This window comes from Anolis sagrei, chromosome 2, assembly GCF_037176765.1.
Source record: "Anolis sagrei isolate rAnoSag1 chromosome 2, rAnoSag1.mat, whole genome shotgun sequence".
Taxonomy (NCBI): Eukaryota; Metazoa; Chordata; class Lepidosauria; order Squamata; family Dactyloidae; genus Anolis; species Anolis sagrei.
The window spans coordinates 36,114,727-36,133,939 of NC_090022.1; the positions used below are offsets into that span (position 1 = coordinate 36,114,727).

Genomic DNA, 19,213 nt, shown 5'->3' on the forward strand with positions numbered 1-19,213 from the left:
AGACAGCAAAGCCTAGAGAAGACAATTATGCTGGGGAAAGTGGAAGGCAAAAGGAAGAGGGGCCGACCAAGGGCAAGATGGATGGATGGCATCCTTGAGGTGACTGGACTGACCTTGAAGGAGCTGGGGGTGGTGACGGCCAACAGGGAGCTCTGGCGTGGGCTGGTCCATGAGGTCACGAAGAGTCGGAGACGACTGAACGAATGAACAACAAATGTTCCCTCCCAAAATTACAAACATAATCCCAGGAATGTTTATTTATTCATTTATTTATTTTATATCCCCCTTTTTTCCCATGGGTGGCACTCCATGGGCGGCACACAAGGCTCAAACACTACAGCCAGGAGAAGCATACATTCAAGTCCAAGACAAACATCATACCGTAACTCAGGTAAACAGATCCCACGGGAACTAGAACGGCCTGCAACTCCTCCCAGTCCTCCCTCCTTTGAGAAGCAGAGCGTTGCCCGGCAACAGAACGCCCAACTCCCAGGATACACTTCGCGAGCAAGAAGGCGCGCCGCTTAGGCACAGGAACTACCGCTCCCAGGGTGCACTTCGCGGGCCTTCTGAGCGGCGGTTGGAGGGAGAGCGGGCGCGAGGAGGGCGCGTGCGCAGGAAGGAAGGAGGGAGGGAGGGAAGGAAGGAGGGAGGGGCGGAGGGGCGCGCGCTCTGAGGCCTGCAGGGCGGCTGCCGGGTCCACAGAGGTGATTCTGGCCCAAAAGGGGGCTGCGCCTGTCTCTCTGTCTGCTTGTCTGTTTGGAGGGAGGGAGGGAGGGAAGGAAGGGGCGGGTGGGCCTTTGAGCCTGATTTCTTGAATGATAATCCAATTCATTATGTTGGGAGGAGGCGAGGCAAACTCTTTTTTTCCAAGTCACCTTCCCTAAGTGCAGGATATGTGTGTTTGCAATACAAAAAAGTAGCTACTATTAGCTGTTCAAGTGTGCATGTGTGTAATTATTGTTTAGATATGTGTGTATGTGATTTTGTCATTTGGGAGTTGTAGTTGCTGGGATTTATAGTTAGCTTACAATCAAAGAGCATTCTGAACTCCACCTACGATGGAATTGTGGGTGTAAATATATGTATTTACATTTATGTGTGTGTATAAACGTACGTGTGTGAGTATATGTGTATGTTTCTGTAGACATGCGTATTTATAGATATGTATATGTGCGTATACACAGTGTTCCCTCGCTACTTTGCGGTTCGCTTTTAGCAGACTCGCTCTTTCGCGGGGTTTTGAAAATATTAATAAAAATATTAAATATTTATGTTCAGTGGAGGCCAGGGACCCCGGAAGTGCAGAGGCCTGAGGTGCGGCGGGGAAGGACTGCCTACCTGACCTCCACATACCCTGGAAATGTGGCGGCCTGAGGCGTGGCGGGGAAGGACTGCCTACCTGACCTCCACATACCCTGGAAGTGTGGCGGCCTGAGGAGTGGTGGGGAAGGCCTGCCTCCCTGGCCTCCACAGACCCCGGAAGTGCAGAGGCCTGAGGCGCGGCGGGGAAGGCCTGCCTCCCTGGCCTGCTGCTGCCTGCATAGCTCCGGAGGCTCTGCGGAGGCCAAGGAGGCAGGCAAGTGCCCTTGGGTTGGGCCAGGAGGTGGGTAAGGAAGCACGGGTAAGAAAATAATATATAAAATATATAAAATAATATATAAATATTAAAATTAATATGGTGTCCCTACTTCACGGACTTTCATTTATTGTGAGTGGTCCTGGAACAGAACCCCCATGATAAGTGAGGGAACACTACAGCAGGGGTCCTCAAACTTTTTAAACAGAGGGCCACTTCACAGTCCTCAAACTGTTGGAGGGCCGGATTATAATTTGAAAAAGATATGAATCATTTCCTATGCACACTGCACATATCTTGTTTGTAGTGCAAAAAAACCTGCTGAAAACAATACAATAATTAAAATGAAGAACAATTTTAACAAATATAAACTTATTAGTATTACAATGGGAAGCGTTGGCCTGCTTTTGCCTGATGAGATAGCATTGTTGTTGTTGTTGTTGTTGTGTGCTTTCAAGTAGTTTCAGACTTAGGTTGAACCTGAGAGAGGGCCGGGTAAATGACCTTGGAGGGCCACATTCGGACCCTGGGCCTTAGTTTGAGAACCTCTGCTCTACAGATATGTGTGTATGCAAATATATGTATATATATGTGTGTGTGTGTGTGTATATATATATATATATATATATATATATATGAATGAGTGTGTATAAACATGTGTGTGAGTATATGTGTATGTTTGTGTAGACATGTTTATTTATGTATATATTTGGGTGTGTGTAGAGGTATGTATGTAAATATATATATTTATATATCTCATATATGTGTGGGAGAGTATATGTGTATGTGTAGACATATATGTATTTATAGATATTTATATGTGTGTATGTATAGAGAGATGTGTGTATGTAAATATATGTATTTATATATGTGAGTATAGATGTGTGTGATAAATAGATATGTGTGTACATGTATTTTAGATATATGTATATATTTGTGAATTTATATTCATGTTCATATGTCTATAAATATTTGTAAATGTATATATTTATAGATGTGTGTATGCTTATACATACATAGATGTGTGTATGCTTATACATAGATGTGTGTATATATATTTATACAGGTTTTTGTCTATGTGTGTTAATATATGTGCGAGCAGCAGACATGTGTATATATATATATATATCTGTTTATGCATAAAGATATGTGTGCATATATATATATATATTTGTATACTATGTGTGTATTTATATATGCACTCGTATTTGTGTAGATATGCATGTATAAATTTTATATATGTATCTATGCATATAGATATGTGTGTAGATATGTATATATTTGTATCCTATATGTGTGTATGTATATATGTGTGTATACATGTGTGTATATATATATATATATATTTGCATATATGTGTGTATATTTGTATATATTTGTGTGTCTATTTTTATATGTATGTGTATATATATATTGTGTATGCATACACACATATACATACCCTTTAATAGTTAATAGTAGCTATGGTGATTATTTAAAGGCTAAGTAAATGCATTTATTTTCAAGAATAAATGTTATACTTCTGATTTAATCTGGATTTCAGAGTATATCTTCAGTTGCTATTGTTCAAATTGTCGCCTCTGCTTAGTAATGCACAGCATGCTTTGTTGATCACATAATTGTAAACCTCTCTCAAAAGTTTACGTTTTAATTTCAAGCTACCTCTCTACCATTTGAATCTTTAAATCCTTTTAAGGATATATGTATCCTAGGGAGAGGGGGGAAATGCAATGCAACTCCTCTCTTCCCCCTGTATATGTTGACAGGTTCAATTGGGCTTATTGGTGGTTTGTATTAATTGAGTTAAAACCCATGGATTGAGGGGCCTATTGATATTTTAGCATTTGTTAAATTACTGTTTTTGGAGATGATTAACTCTTTTAAAAAGTTACTCCCCAGTACAGGTTGACAGGTTGTGATTTGGTTTATTGACTCGCTACGGCTTTCATCCTGTTGGTAGTCTCAACTAGAGCAGACCCATTATCATCATCATCATCATCATTATTATTATATTGATTTTTTTAATTTATTTATTTATATCCTGCTTTATCTCCCCCAAAGGGGACTCAAAACAGCCCATTCATTCAATTGTTAAATTTTGAGTCAACACAGAGATACATTTAACGGATTCATTGTGTCTACTTAGTTTGGACTAAAAGAGGATTTAGGCCTGCATATGAATGTTTGATCATTTTTGTGTTAATACATCTGTTCCTAAGATAAGCATATTTTATTGTTCCTTAATAGATTTGCTCAGGAATAAGACAATAATCCTAAAAACATTGATAGAGGAATAATATGGAGCTACAGGAACTTGTTTCTGAGTAAACGCATATGGGGTTATGTTTCAATTTTTTTTTAATTTTAGTTCATACAGCCATTCAATTAACAAATTTTTGCCATACAAGTCTTATCTACAGTTTTACATTTGGTGATGTTTTCTTGTGCTGAGCTTGTGTAAAATTGTATCCTCAATGGATTAAATTCAAATGTGTGCAAGACTGAACATTTTTGCTAAACAGGAACAAGTTCTTTCTCCATTTTTGTTTCTCATATATGTTGACATTGGGGTCTTCCCCTTTGTGTTATTAAGGAAAAAAACAAGGAGACTAGAATGAGAGTTCCTGCCATAGATGTATTCAACCCCAAAATAACTATTTATGTAAGAAAGGGGTGCTAACAACTTTTTTTAAATCTCCGGGGGCAACTACATTGTAGAATTAATGCAGTTTTGCACCCCTTTAACTGCCATATCTCAATGTTGTTGCCTCGTGGTTTAATGCTAAGGACCCATGGAAGTTGAAGTTTGGTGAGGCACTTGCCCATTTTGTCAGAGAAAGTTAAAGTCCTTGTAAAACTAAAGCTCCTAGGTTTCCATAGGATTGAGTTATGGCAGTTAAGTGGTGTCAAACTGCATTATATAGTGTACATGTCCCCTCAGTCTCAAAGGTCCTGTCAATTTCCAGCATTAAAAGATAGAAACGTTTGAGTGGATGACTAGAGTAGGTTTATAAAGAATTCACAGGCAGTATGGTTGAAGCAGGAGTTTTCCCAGTTAGGATCCAGTTAAGGTGTTTTTCCAGCTTGCTCAGTTACCTGATTTCTAGCGCTTTCAGACACCTCATTGTCCCACTTCTGGAAATGCTGCTTGTTTGCTTGCTTTAACAAGGCAAGCTTTATATTTCAAGGGCTTCTAGTTATCATTTTACCAGGAACTCCTTGCAAACTATTTAGACTTAGTTTTTTTTTCTCATTCTGTGTTAATAGCTGAGACATAATTTCTAAGACAATTGGATGGAATGTAATTATGTCAGGGATATTTTCAATCCTGTCACAAATCATGACAGCTGGAGTACATGATGTACCCCTATGTGTTGTTTTTTGTCATTTGATTACATAAATTAGCATATTTCTGCTATGATGATAAAAGGTGAAATACTAAGCAGGCCTTGTAAAGTTTTACCAGCTTTGGTTGCTAGCTTGTGGTGTACAGAAGGTTGAACAGCAAATCTTCTTGCTCAATACAGATTGGCTTCTCATAGTAGGCAATTGAGTAAAGTTCAAAACATGAATATAAAATGTGAATAAGGTGTTAATTTTGAAACTAGGGTACTTATGTCAAAGCATGTGAAAATTCATCTACTGTTGCTTGGTATTTAAGATATGAGAATAGTTATTTTTAAATTGCTTCCAAACTTGTAACTAAATGTTTTAATTTATTTTCAGTGACAGGATGATGAGGAATTATCTGAACTGTCTTTGAGCTGAGCTATTGTAATGTGCCCTATATACTCAAAATTTTACTCAAAAAATCAACCCCAAAATCTGGGTCAATTTATCAACAGGTAAATGTGTATATTGTAGCAAAATCCATAATTCTGGCCACCAAATCTGTCCTCAAAATGGGGTTGACTTATACTGAATTTGGTAGTTGTGCAGTGAAGGTGACCCACTACTGGCTACTCTGTATGGTTCAGAATTACCCTCTTTCTTGTCTGCATCCTACCCCTATCTTTTTTCTCTCCCTTTCTTTAATTAGTAGCATGCCGGGGAGCATGCTGCTCTTGTAGAGATTGCCCTGTTACAACGCCTTGGTGTCATTTGCTAAAATCCAGCTTGTTCCATTTGCAAACCTGCCACTGTTTGTAATCAATCAGCCATAAACCAAGCTCTGGACATGGCACACAACAGCAAATGATGACTTGTTGTATCCAGATCCACAGCCAGGACTTGACCGTAGCTGTTTCCATATTTCCCATCACATAAACAGGAGTTGACAGTTGTTATGAGACAAACAAATGAGACCTGGAAAAGACAAGCCATGGTTGTGTTGTCTGTTTGGGGTTATGGCTTTAGTAGCAAATTAGTTAACGTAAGCAGTGGTTTATATGATGGGTTATCATCATATTTGGTATTGTTGGAACTTGGAGAAATAGCAACACTTGATTAACGTCTAAGTGTAGAGCAAAGCAATTCCAGGATAGGGTAAGAGGCCAAAATCAATCTTAATTCCAGATAGAGTTAGCCCATTGAAATAGCTAGCCCTTGTTAGTCAACCACTCAAATACATCCCACTGATTTCAGTGGGTCTAACATTAGATTTAGCCTATGGTATTTAATCTTTGTTTCCATGACCAATAGCTGATTTTTTTTTCAGTGTAATATTTTATTTTTGGGTCTTAGTTTCTGTGTAGGCATTTGCCTCAAGTAGATTGATGAAAAAAGATATAAGGTGAATCTGCTTCAGGCTAGTATGTCATGTAGTCTGTGGGAAACCCTGGGAAGAAATCTTAATATCAGCTGGCATATTTTACGATCCCTCTGTAATCAAGAATGGCTTCCAGTGGTTACAACCTGTGAAATATGACTTTCTTCTTGATCCATTTGTCAACTGTAACTTTTCCTTATGTTGCATGCTAAGTTTATTTCATTTATTTCACCAGAACAAAGCAAGTTTTCACAAACATTGAACGTAACTCCTTCCTCAAGCCCCCCAGCCAGTGGTGGAATGGATCCTTCCCATGCTTGCAGCATTCTCCAGCAGCTCAAAACTATGTATGATGAAGGGCAGCTAATAGATATTGTTGTGCAAGTGGATCATGGGAAAACCTTTTCCTGTCATCGGAACGTTCTTGCTGCAATCAGTCCTTATTTCAGGTATATTGCAATCCATAACTAGACCATTACTTTGATAAAATGCATTTTATAATAGTTGGTATTATAGGTTCCACACATCAGCCACAGATTCTGAAGTAAACAGGATAATATTTCCACTTTATATTCAAAGTTGGACAGCCATAGTTACCATCTTTATCGGTTTGCTTCATTGATCGCAGTATGAGACATCAGGTTCTCATACTGTGTCATGTTGTTGCTTAGGATTTGTAGCAGTGCAAATCCTAAGCAACAACAAATCCCATTTCTTTTTCCCTGGAAGAATTGGTTATACTGCACTTACATTTGCTGTTTGTAGTAAGATATGGAGAAGAGTCCTTTCTTGTTCTAAGCTTTTGAGATCCTGGGGAGTATGTAGATGGTTAAGTCTGCTCTTTATCACGATCTCGTCCTGTTATTTGTGCTGATTAATGTGCTGTTTCAAACATTGGCTTACCAGGGACAGTCTGTATACAGTTTAATTACAATTGCTAGCTCTTTCTTCAAGGTGTTTTTTTTCCAGAGTATTAGTTCCTTTTTCAACAATTTATTCTTACTTACTCCAAAGATTAAAAAAATAGGCTTATTTTCAGTGGGAAGAAAATTGCAAAAAGGAAGGTTCTTTCAAGTATTGTGAGTTACTCTCATTGCATCAGAGCTCATCCAACTGGTCATTGTAAAAACCTGGGCAGATATGCTGTGAATTAATTCTACTCTCATGTACCATTTTGTATATCACTCATTGAGCTACACCTGCTTGCTAGTATAGATATGCTCTTATGTGTTTGATTTTGGCATATATTCAGCTTGATGAACTTTCTTAGCTATCTGATGTTAGGTTGCCACATTGTGCAGGTAAACATAGCCACAAACTAATTAGCGTGCCATGTAGCCATGTAGGCAGCTCATCATAAGCAGGCAATTTCTCTCAGGTGGTTAGCAAACTCACCTTACATGTTGCAATCTATATCCTAAGTAGTAGGTAATATATGTGCAAATTAGCGTGACAGTCATCTGCTATTGATGATTATAGTAAAAGCTCATTGCGGGATGGGTGAACAAAATTACAATTACTTTAAATTGTCTGAATAACATTGACTGCAATGGCAGCACATTAATTCCCTCCACATTTGTGGATTTGAATATACATGGCTTTGGTTATAAACGCTCTCTCTAGGAATCTCTGGTCTCCCAATATGACTCTGTAGTCACTTTCCTTCAGTCATGTTGGAGGATCTAGAGATTTCTAGGGAGAGCACCTCTCTAGTAATCTCTGGTTTCTCCAGTGCATTGCTATTGTCAGCTTCCAGAGGAAATTGACCCTAGAATTGTGCTGGAAGCCCTAGACATTTGTAGAGAGGTGTTCACTCAGGTAAAAGGTAATGGAATTTCTTTATTTGCCGTTTTTCACTTTTGTGTGGATCTTATTTCCCTAACCCCAACAGATGTACAGGGCTGACTGTAAAAGGATTTCAAAAATGAGCCTTGTTTCAGCACAACCTACTGATAAAACGTTTAGGCTTAATGTTGACTTATTAACAAAACTTTATAAGTGACTGCGTACATCTTCTTTTTGTAGATCAATGTTCACTAGTGGCCTTACTGAGAGTACCCAGAAGGAAGTTCGGATAGTTGGTGTTGAAGCAGAGTCCATGCATTTAGTACTGAACTATGCATATACCTCCAGAGTAACACTGACAGAGGCCAATGTCCAAGCTTTGTTCACTGCAGCTAGTATCTTCCAGATTCCTTCTATCCAAGACCAGTGTGCTAAATACATGATCAGTCATTTGGACCCGCAGAACTCAATAGGCGTGTTTATCTTTGCTGATCACTATGGGCATCAGGAACTAAAAGTCAGATCCCAAGACTACATTCGGAAAAAGTTTCTGTGTGTCACCAAAGAGCAGGAGTTTCTTCAGCTGAGGAAAGACCAACTCATAAGCATCCTGGACAGCAATGACTTGAACGTCGACAAGGAAGAGCATGTCTATGAAAGCATCATAAGATGGTTTGAACATGAACCCAACAAAAGAGAAGCTCATTTGCCAGAAATTTTTGCCAAATGCATCCGCATGCCCCTGTTAGATGAAGCATTCATAGAACAAATTCCCCCAATGTTTGCACAGACTATAGCCCAAAACTGTGTACAGGAAGAACAAAGTAGTGCCAACGGCTATACCCAGCGGCTTGGGATGACTGCTTCGGAAATGATCATCTGCTTCGATGCTGCCCACAAACACTCAGGAAAGAAGCAAACAGTGCCTTGTTTAGATTCTGACACAGGGAGAGTCTTCAAACTATGCAAGCCACCCAATGATTTGCGAGAAGTGGGGATCCTTGTTTCACCCGATAATGACATTTACATTGCTGGAGGGTACAGGCCAAGCAGTAGCGAGGTCTCCATAGACCATAGAGCAGAAAGTGACTTCTGGATGTATGATCATTCGGGCAATAGATGGATCCCTAAGGCTCCACTGCTTCGTGCCAGGATAGGCTGCAAACTTGTTCATTGCTGTGGTAAACTGTATGCAATAGGAGGCCGGGTTTATGAAGGAGATGGACGCAACTCACTGAAATCAGTGGAGTGTTATGACAGCCGAGAGAACTGCTGGACAGCTGTCTGTCCAATGCCTGTAGCGATGGAGTTTCATAATGCTGTGGAATACAAAGAGAATATCTATGTTTTACAGGGTAAGAGGTTTGTGTGTGGAGGAATATTTGGCAAAGATTAATCAATCTTCTGCCTCTGAGTCACTTCTTGATCAAGGGGAGGATGTGTTCATCTCCTATTGTACAGGCACAGAAGAGTTAAATCACTCAATGGATTTTAGGTTTATGTTTTTACTCATGATAGGGGTTTAATGTGGAACTGTTAAGTGTTTCAGACGATAATTGCTAACTCAGAAGATGGTGGAATGGTGTATCTTCAGATGATATGGAGTCCTTCTGTGAAAATTACTGGTGTAGAATTTACTGGTGCTGCTGTCTGTGCCACAAAGCAATGTTAGGAAGCTCATGAACAGTGTTAGCAGGAAGACCAGATGGTTTCCATGCATAAATTCCCTGGCATTACCAGTGAAAGGAGCATGGGTAGCAGGGTTGGCTAAGATCTGTCTCTGAGGGGTTTGAAAGCCTCTGCCGTCAAGGGCAAGATCACATTAGAGTTATAAAGCACAGATCCATGTTTACCTATTGCCTAGTTTGCTCCTGAAGAATTCAGAGAAATGTACTTTAGGACAAAGCCTTTGGAGATCTCTGCCAGAGAGGTCCTCGCCTTCTCTAAAGTAGTTTTTCCAGAATTCTGAGGGGGCCAACCAGGCAATTGGAAACATCAACTTGGGCTTTTGAACTCTAATGTGACATTGTCCAAAAAAAGCAGAGCATTTTTCTGGTGGGGTTACTCTTTGTGAGGAAGTTTTGTATATTTATATTCTCTCTTTTGGGGACCTTTAAACCATTTTGTACAGTGCTTAAACTTCTGAACCACAACTCTCTATATTTATTTCTTATTGCACTATCAAGCCTCTTTTCTATGCCCCCACTGTATTTGCTCTTCTTACGGCCAACAAGGTGTAAGTTTTATAGTCATGGCAATATTTTTTAATATCTAGGGGCAATATAAAATAGATTGGGATTGTGGCATTACTGACTATGGACTTAAAAAACGTTTCTCTGAACAGCCAGCACAAGAGACACCTGATTTAGGATCATAGTAATGCTCTATCTTCATAACATGACCCTGGTCCTGTCTGTACCTTTCCACAACAGTTAATTTTAAATCTTGTGCACAATAGCTAAATACAAACAAAGTTAAAAACTTGGTATTGTGCTAAATGTTCTATTACCAGTAGTTGGCCACTTGGAGTTTCTCTGGTATTGCTGTGAGAAGGTCCTCCATTGTGCATGTGGCAGGGCTCAGGTTGCATTGTAGCAGGTGGTCTGTCATCTCCTCTTCTCCACACTCACATGTCGTGGACTCCACTTTGTAAACCCATTTCTTAAGGTTTGCTCTGCATCTCGTGGTGCCAGAGTGCAGTCTGTTCAGCACCTTGCAAGTCGCCCAGTCTTCTGTGTGCCCAGGAGGGAGTTTCTCATTTGGCATCAGCTATGGATTGGAGTTTTGGATTTTAGCCTGCCACTTCTTGACTCTCGCTTGCTGAGGTGTTCCTGCGAGTATCTCTGTAGATCTTAGAAAGCTATTTCTTGATTTAAGGAGTTAGTGTTCTGGCTGATAGCCAAACAGGATGGGCCGGAAATGTCACTGCCTTGGTCCTTTCATTACTGGCTGCTACTTCCCAACAGATGTCAAGTGGTGTAATACCGGCTAAACAGTATAATTTCTCCAGTGGTGTGGGCGTAGACATCCTGTGATAATACGGCATGTCTTATTAAGATCCACATCCATTGTTTTAGCACGGTGAAACTGTACGAGTTGCACAATCCAGACCTGCTGTCCTGACTCTGTACAGATCTATAAAGGCAATCCTCATGGCTAAAGATGAGTTACAATTAAACACAGTTAAAATACATCACCATAAAAACCCATGACAGAGACTGGCTGAGAAAAGAAAGATTCTGGGTCAGCACTTGATAGTATGGGGGCAATTTGTGGTCCTAACCCTAATCCTAACCCTTAGTTGTGATTTATGAGTCTTAGTTAAATGTCCAGTGGAACAGGACATGGTGATTTCATTTCACGTGAGCTACTGGTGACACAAAGGCAGTGGAGAACAGAATAAACAATGTCAAAGGTTAATGTGGATGCATATAATTGTGGTGTGTGACTGGCCTTACTCAAACTGAAGGTGAACTTATCTTTATGTCCATACATTTTAGAGCTATTTCTTACTTTAAAGATGTAGATGCTATTCCAGGTGTTATGTGTATGAAGATCATGGATGTTGTGTGGGGGATCTTATTTAATAAAGTAGATTCAGTGATAAGGTGCTTGAAATCTCTCATTGCATTTTAAATTTTAAAACTTCTGTAAGTGGCAGTAACACACCCCCCCACCACCCCCGCCCAATCTGGGTCAGGCATATTTCTTGTGGTTGGTTGTGTTTCTGTCCTGATGAAAACATGTAGCTATTTCCCATAAAGTAGTAATGGTCACTCCGTTCAGTGGGATTGAAGAAACCTTGGTACGTTTGTCCCTTAACTTTCTACAGTGAGCCTTGTAAATAAGATAAAATGAGCTTGTGCTGAAATACTTCAAAAAAGAAAACCATTATTTCTGCTGTGTTTCAGTAATTTACATTCTTCCGAGTCCAAAGATTAAATTGTTGTTACTGCATAATTAAAGAAAAAGGGATTTCCCACAGTGACTCTTTGAATTTCTATTTTGGGTTTTTCATGCACTGCTTGAGACATTGGTTCATCCAATATTATGGTGTACCAGTTCTTTTCCTTCCACTATTTGTGTATTTTTCTACGCCTGTACCACTAACGGTGCCAAGGGCTGATTCACACAGTAATTCTAGTATAATTTCTTCTGGTGAAGGAATTCACCTGGCCATTCCCCTCCACATTCAAAATAGGTTGTTGTCAGCCTAAACATGTTGTAGGGTTATGCAAGTGTAATTACATTAGATTGTAAAAGTAACCACAAATGGGGAAGGAGATTTTCCAAAAAGGTAGCAGATACTAAAGCTTCATATATTAATGGTTATAATTATTTTAGTTTATGTGCAAAATCGTATTTTCTATTATTCAGTAAAAATAATTGTCCTCTTTGGTGATGAAAATACCCCCATTCTTTCACTGGGTTAGGGGCTCAGGACCCCCTTGAAAATGGGGAAAGCGTGAGTAAAGAAAAGCTTTGTGTTATCTGAGAAAACAGCTCTTTAGGAATCTGTAGATGTTCAAATATGACTTTGACTAAAGCTCCTGCACTTTAGGTGGCCCTCTTTCCTTTAACCTTGACATTTAAAATGGCTGACATTTTAAACGGCTAAGGACATTACCCACCCAACTGGGCCTTATTGAATTTTGCACTTTCCCCTGTTTCTATTTAGGAACCAATGCACATACCCTGAGCCCCCCAAACTTGGAACCTAATCGTTCAGCCATGATGTTGTTTTATAATGTTTGCTTTGTGACTGCAATATGTTTTTTATTCTGATGTGTTGTTGATTTTATTTTATTGTGTTGTTTTAATTTGTAGCTTTCGGGCTTGTCTCCTTGTAAGCTGCCCCAAGTCCCTTCAGCGAGATTGAGGCGGGGTATAAAACTAAAGTTAATGTTATTAACAAGGTGTGCTGGAGGACCTAAAGAGAACATTTTAATTATTTTTATTATTTATCGTGTCAGAAGCAAATTGGGAGTACAGTTGAATTGTATTTTAAAAAACACAAAGTTTAAAACTTGGCATTATACTAGATTTCCTTTGACCAGAAGCTGACCACCTGGAGTGCCTCAGGTGTCACTGTGAGAAGGTCCTCCATTGTGTATGTGGCAGGGCTCAGGTTGCATTGTAATAGGTGGTCTGTGGTTTGCTCTTCTCCACACTTGCATGTCGTGGACTCCACTTTGTAGTCCCATTTCTTATGGTTGGTGCTGCATCCCATGGTACCAGAGTGCAGTCTGTTCACTGCCTTCCAAGTTGCCCAGTTTTCTGTGTGCCCAGGGAGGAGTTTCTCATCTGGTGTCAGCCATGGATTGAGGTTCTGGGTTTTAGCTAGCCACTTTTGGACTCTCACTTGCTGAGGTGTTCCTGCGAGTATCTCTGTAGATTTCATTTTAACGAAATACGTGAATAATGAGATCCCCAAAAGGCAAATCCGCAAATATGGAGAACTCTACATGGAAAAGTAATCTGGTTTTCTCATTTTATTCCTTTATTAGCTTCTGATAAATTACACTACAGTCAGCCCTCCATAGTCAGCCACCCATTGCTTAAAAACAGATATTTTTAAAATCCTCTAAAGTGAACTCTGATTTTGCCATTTTATATAAAGGATACCGCTTCACTACAGCACTATATGTAATGGGGCTTGAACACTTTGATATCCGCGAAGGTATAACTGGAATTAAAACCCAGTGGATGCCAAGAGCTCACCGTACTTAGAAATACTCCTGATATAATTAGGTATAAATAATGTCATAGCTGATGCCAAACCTAGATATACATTTTGAAACGTAACATAAAACTAGTGTTACTAGGCAATAGCCTCAAAACCAACTAGGCATGTTGTTGTGTGCCTTCAAGTCATTTCTGACTGACAGTGACCCTAAAGCAAACACTTCACAGGATTTTCTTGGCAGAATTTTCTCAGAGGCATTTCCCAATGCCTTCACCTGAGGCTGAAAGAGCACCACTTGCCCATGTTCACTCAGTGGGTTTTCATGACCAATTGGGGATTTGAACCCTGATCTTCCAGTGTCCTAGTTCAACACAGAGACTACTATTATGAACTCTACTCCATAGTAAAATATTTGCTGAGGCTCTTAAGCAACTATGTCATTAAGATAACCCCTGGGAATTCTGCAAGCCTAATCTGTTACAATGGAGCTTGGAGGCAAACTAACATTAAAATAACTTAATTTTTTACTTGCTTCTAATAGTTTGGTTTGCCTTTCTTTCTCTCCTTAGGAGAATTTTTCCTCTGCTATGACCCTCAAAAGGATTACTGGGGTTTCTTGACTCCTATGACTGTGCCTAGGATCCAGGGTTTGGCAGCTGTCTACAACAACTCCATCTACTACATTGCTGGAACCTGTGGAAACCATCAGCGTATGTTTACCGTAGAGGCCTATGACATTGAACTGAACAAGTGGACTCAGAAGAAAGACTTCCCATGTGACCAGTCCATTAATCCATACATTAAACTTGTTGTCCTCAAAAATAAGCTGCATTTGTTTGTTCGAGCCACTCAAGTCACTGTTGAAGAACACGTCTTTAGGACCAGCAGGAAGAATTCGCTTTATCAGTACGACGAAGTTACTGACCAGTGGCATAAAGTGTACGAAACCCCAGATAAGCTCTGGGATCTTGGACGTCATTTTGAATGTGCTGTTGCTAAATTGTATCCACAGTGTCTTCAGAAAGTTATTTGACTCCAGCTCCCCTCCCCCCCCCCCCTCACCTCCATTGTTAAAAGGCCTTAGTGACTTTGGTATTTAATACTAGTAGAAAAATCACATTGTTTTTAACGGAAAAACAAGTTCACTCCAGTCAGTATTTATGTGAGCTAAAACAGATGGCTTTTCTTTTTACATGGGATGGGTGCTCTTTAAAAGTTGGAGTGGGGAGAAGGGAATTAGTGGCTTAGTTTCCGAATGGATGTTTTCCGGCGGAGTAAGGTGGGTTATGAAGTGCAATTATCAGCATTTTCTCTGCTAATAGAATTGTTGGATCATGTTGTTCTAGAGTGACAGTTTGACTAGAAACTAGAGTAGATGAGTTGGAGGGTAACTATGCACTCCAGTAAAGCAAATCTAACCTGAATAGCTAGGGGGGAAGAGAGCAAGTTTGAAGTGACTTCTTATTTAAAATACGGGTAAAATCTGAGGCAATATCACTTGCTTGCTGTTAATAGATTCAATGATACTAAATAGGCAAATACCCGGTCCTTATACCTCTTCTATGTGTATAATGGTACTGAAATATTTTGTGTGTATATGTTGTGGTAGCTTCTGAAGATGTTGCAGTAGAATATGAGCTACCATTTGGAACAGAGAAGGCCTACTTGAGGTGGTTGCATTGCTACTCTTTGTGAGTTTCATGTGTCTAGTCTTCTCTTCTTAAATCTTCCAGTGGCGTTAACAGCCATCATTTCCTATTGTAGAGTTTCAAAAGCAATTGAATATGGTGGTCACTCCATTAAGGGCTTTTAAACCCAATGGTGCTAGTACATTTTAATACATGTAAGTCAAAATGGGTCAGATGGAATTGTCCGTGTAAGGCAGTCAGTTAGTATTAATGTCTCTAGTCTTAAGCTTGTCTCTTGCTGCTTTGTCTGTGAACTCCTATTTTATCTGAATTTGTGGGAATTTGTAGAATTAAGGACGGGCTAAGTAAACGTAATGGCTGGGTTGTTTTTTTGGTTTTTTTTTTGTGGCGGGGTGGGGGGTCATTCCATCTCTTAGAAGGTTAAGCACTCAATGCACTTTTTGTCCATCCTTTAGTAACTTTGACAATACAATTTGAGACACTCCTTAGCAGCCAAACGAGTCTTGAATTATCCTGCAATCCTATGTTCCCTTACCCAGGAGTCAGCCTGCTGAACATAGTACACATGCGTAGAGTTGCAGTGTGATACAGCGTACAGCGGGTTATTGTGGACATCACACAGGGCGACCACTTTGCAGTAACGGTGTGCAAACTTAACAACTTGTCTTCCTTCTGTTACTGTTTTACCATGTGGTTGATTTGCAACAGGTGAATTTTGAGATAATAGTGCATTGGTATAAAAGCAGTTCTGGCTGTTTCTGGTATCTTTGTTACCTAGCCTTCAGTTGTTTCTGGAGTAATGTGAATGTTTGCACTACTGAGCTTCCTTGTGATCCAAGTATTATCACTCCTGCAAGTCAATACCTTGTGATATTACATCAAAGTTGTATTGCAGCAACTGAGTAAGGCTTTGTGCTTCCTATACCTCTAAGAAGTCTTAATATGATGATTTTTAAAGGTTAGTAGTATCTCTTAACCAGTGATTTTTTTTTTCATGATTAAGAAGCCGAGGAGCACAATTGCTCAAGAACAACATATGCCCTGCTTTTGTTTTGGTTCTCTTTAAAAGGTGACTTTTGTCCCTGCATGCCTCTCACTCCTTTTGACTTAATTAGTTGAGTCTGTCAAGCTGTGGTTTAAGAGATTACAGTTAAAGCAGTTTTGGTTCAGTAAATATGTTCTATTTATCCCCAGGAATGTTTTGTGTTCATATGATCCCAAAGGCTTTGTACGTTTTAAGTCTTGCACAATACACTGAACACAACTGTGAAACAAAAAGGACAATAAAGCCTCCTTCTGTCGCATACCTCATCTTCCAGAGATTCAGCAAGCAGCTTTTTCTTTGGGCTTCTTCATACACCTTGCTGGAGGTACGTAGCCTGGACAGTAAGATAAAATATCTGCTAAGGATCTGAAATGATGTGGTTATATATATATTTTCATATTGTATATTGACAGCTCCTGCTATCAGGTCAATTAGGAATGTGCGGTTCGCTACAATGCTCCTCGTCCTCTTTATTACGCCCGAAACACTATAGCCTCTCACTCAACTCTTGTCTCAGCAGCACTCAGATTCTCAATTGGAGAGTGTCAAATATGCAAAACTGTATAGTCAGCCATGTTTAGCATCTGACCCTCTGTGAAGCTGACTAGAAATGTAAATGTCATTGAAAAGGTTTGTGGTAATCTTGAGCTCAGTGCTACAGCATGTGTGGTGTGTCCTTACCAGTGAGTAGAAACAATGGGGAAAGATTCAAGAGCAGTAGACTGCTCTTCAGATATTGTTGAATTAACTTGAGGGTTGAAACCATCAAGTAAACTAAGACTGTGGGCTGTGTGGTTAGTGACTGCTAGTCTGCTACCTTTGATTTGAGTTCTTGTGCTTCCTCTCAATGAAAGACAGGTTTTGATCTCTCGAGTAGAGTTACGGAGGCTAAATTTTAAAAATAATTTCTCCCCTTCTTGGGTTGCTTGTCATGTGTTCGACTGTCCCATTTTCTTTCTGTTTAGTTGGCTATATTTGTACTGTTTTAAGTCTTACAGCCGTAATCTTTTTAAACACTCTTCCTTCAATCTTGTATTAGAGGGTTTGGGGTTTTGTATTTTTTTGCAAAGAAAGGGTGTTACGTATCTTTCCAAACCATTCAGTTGAGATTTCTTTTCCAGTAATTTTTGCTGCTTCTTGACAATCTTCTGTATTTATTTTGTAGAAAATTCAGTTTGACTTGAAGTTTAAGAAAATTAGCTTAATTTAGCAATTAGCCCTGTCATGTGATATATAGAAATACAGTATGCTGTGGTTAACTATAGTAGGTTTGTTCTTGCTTTTCATTTTCTTTTTCTCTGCACTAAATACAAAGAACTTTTGTCTAACCATTCACATTCTGGGAGTGGGGGTTTGATGGTAATGTCCTTGAAAGCTAACTCTTGAAATTTTTGCCAAGGGGATGGAATACATTTGATTCGTATGCATGAGTAATTATTTAAGCAGTAATACTAGCTTTAGTTTTGTACATGCTTTTAAATTATCCAGTGGGAATTTACCAGTGCAGACTTGCTTTTGGAAAAACCTGAATCAAACAATGCTGCAAATGTGTCAGCAGATGACGCAGTTTCACTGGTCTTAGCACGATTGTGTTGATCTGTGTAGGGTTATCTTTGATCTTTCTTCCCATCTTCCTCTTTTTTGCTGCTCATATTAGCTTCTTGAGGCTTCAGTCTTCTTTTAATGCTTTTTTAAGGCTTGGAGAAAGCCTGTTCTTCCTCTTGGGCTTGTTGACTTGAAGGCAAAGTCCACTAAGCAGTGCTGGTGCACATTATCCACAGCTTTGCATGTGACCCATGGAATTGAAACAGGGCTCTGCAGCAAAGTCTGGTGGGCTATTCCCGAAGCTGCCACGGTGCTCTGCAAGTGTTGCACATGTGGTGTGTATAACATCAATAATCCTTGTTTTCCAAAATCTGGGTAGGAATGGCGTCAGGTGCTCAGTGCTCAGGTATGTCAGTAAGAAGTACTGTAGTCCTCCAGGGGCAAATGTGTGGATTTTTAAACATTTTGCCATAATTGCACAATTTTGCATTTTTACTTAATGTCATGTTAATTTTCTTAAAATAAACTTGTCAAAGTATAGTTGGCTCTGATGTTTTTATTTATGTTGCTTGCTTTCATTGGTAAATTTATGCACATTTTTGGAAAGCTGTGCTTTATTAATAACTATAAACATTTTTGAGTCTCCCTTTTTTCTGAGGGCTGGTTCATACGAACTTCTGGTAGCATCTTTCTCCTGCTATGCAGTTGGAGCTCTGTTTTACGAGAATGCCCGAAATCTTTCCAATAAGCAGAAGCTACCACTCTTCATCTAAAATGTGGATTTGTTTGTAATCCTGTGCTAGGGGAAATGGGTTGCATATACTTTAAAAACTGGTTCATGTGAACTGGCCCATAGTTGTCATACTCGATTGTCTTATGGATTATTCCTATAGTCTTTTATAATGCCTCCACCATGTATGCTGTGCTTTGAAACACTTCAGCTGTCCTGGATATATGAAGAAATAATTCAAAGTAAAAAAGAGATTTTATTTATTGTTTACAATATTTATATCCTGCCTTTCTTATCCTGGAGGGGACTAAAGGCGGCATTACAACAGGCAGCAATTTGATGTCATGTACAAATATATCAAATAAACAATTACAATTAAAACCAAATAATTTAAACATGAATTATTAAAACACCAATTAAAAACATGCCATCCAAAAACATAATCCAGGACCGTTCTATTTGACAATCACCTTGATTCATAGTCAC

At 39.4% G+C, this 19,213-nt stretch overlaps 1 protein-coding gene across 3 annotated transcripts; it reads left to right on the forward strand.

Moving 5' to 3' along the window:
* The first annotated feature begins 638 nt into the window (after window positions 1-638).
* On the forward strand, window positions 639-18,537 carry KBTBD8 (kelch repeat and BTB domain containing 8). 3 transcript variants are annotated; one of them, XM_060766401.2, is made up of 5 exons: window positions 639-707; window positions 5,306-5,424; window positions 6,523-6,736; window positions 8,313-9,427; window positions 14,328-18,537. In XM_060766401.2, exons 3-5 carry the CDS (start codon window positions 6,588-6,590, stop codon window positions 14,789-14,791), a joined length of 1,728 nt encoding a protein of 575 aa, XP_060622384.1. In that variant the 5' UTR covers window positions 639-707; window positions 5,306-5,424; window positions 6,523-6,587; the 3' UTR covers window positions 14,792-18,537. The 3 variants fall into 3 exon arrangements, with proteins under 3 accessions (XP_060622384.1, XP_060622383.1, XP_067319562.1); XM_060766400.2 differs by lacking the exon at window positions 5,306-5,424; XM_067463461.1 differs by lacking the exons at window positions 639-707; window positions 5,306-5,424 and having other exon boundaries at window positions 5,431-6,736.
* The last annotated feature ends 676 nt before the right edge of the window (window positions 18,538-19,213 follow it).

What these genes read in the sequence shown, in the direction of transcription:
- KBTBD8 (XM_067463461.1), top strand. Translation starts at nt 6,486, where the DNA reads ATGTTGCATGCTAAGTTTATTTCATTTATTTCACCAGAACAAAGCAAG. An exon ending in GCAATCAGTCCTTATTTCAG is followed by an intron (nt 6,737 to 8,312) that starts GTATATTGCAAT and finishes TTCTTTTTGTAG; the next exon opens with ATCAATGTTCACTAGTGGCC. An exon ending in GAATATCTATGTTTTACAGG is followed by an intron (nt 9,428 to 14,327) that starts GTAAGAGGTTTG and finishes TTCTCTCCTTAG; the next exon opens with GAGAATTTTTCCTCTGCTAT.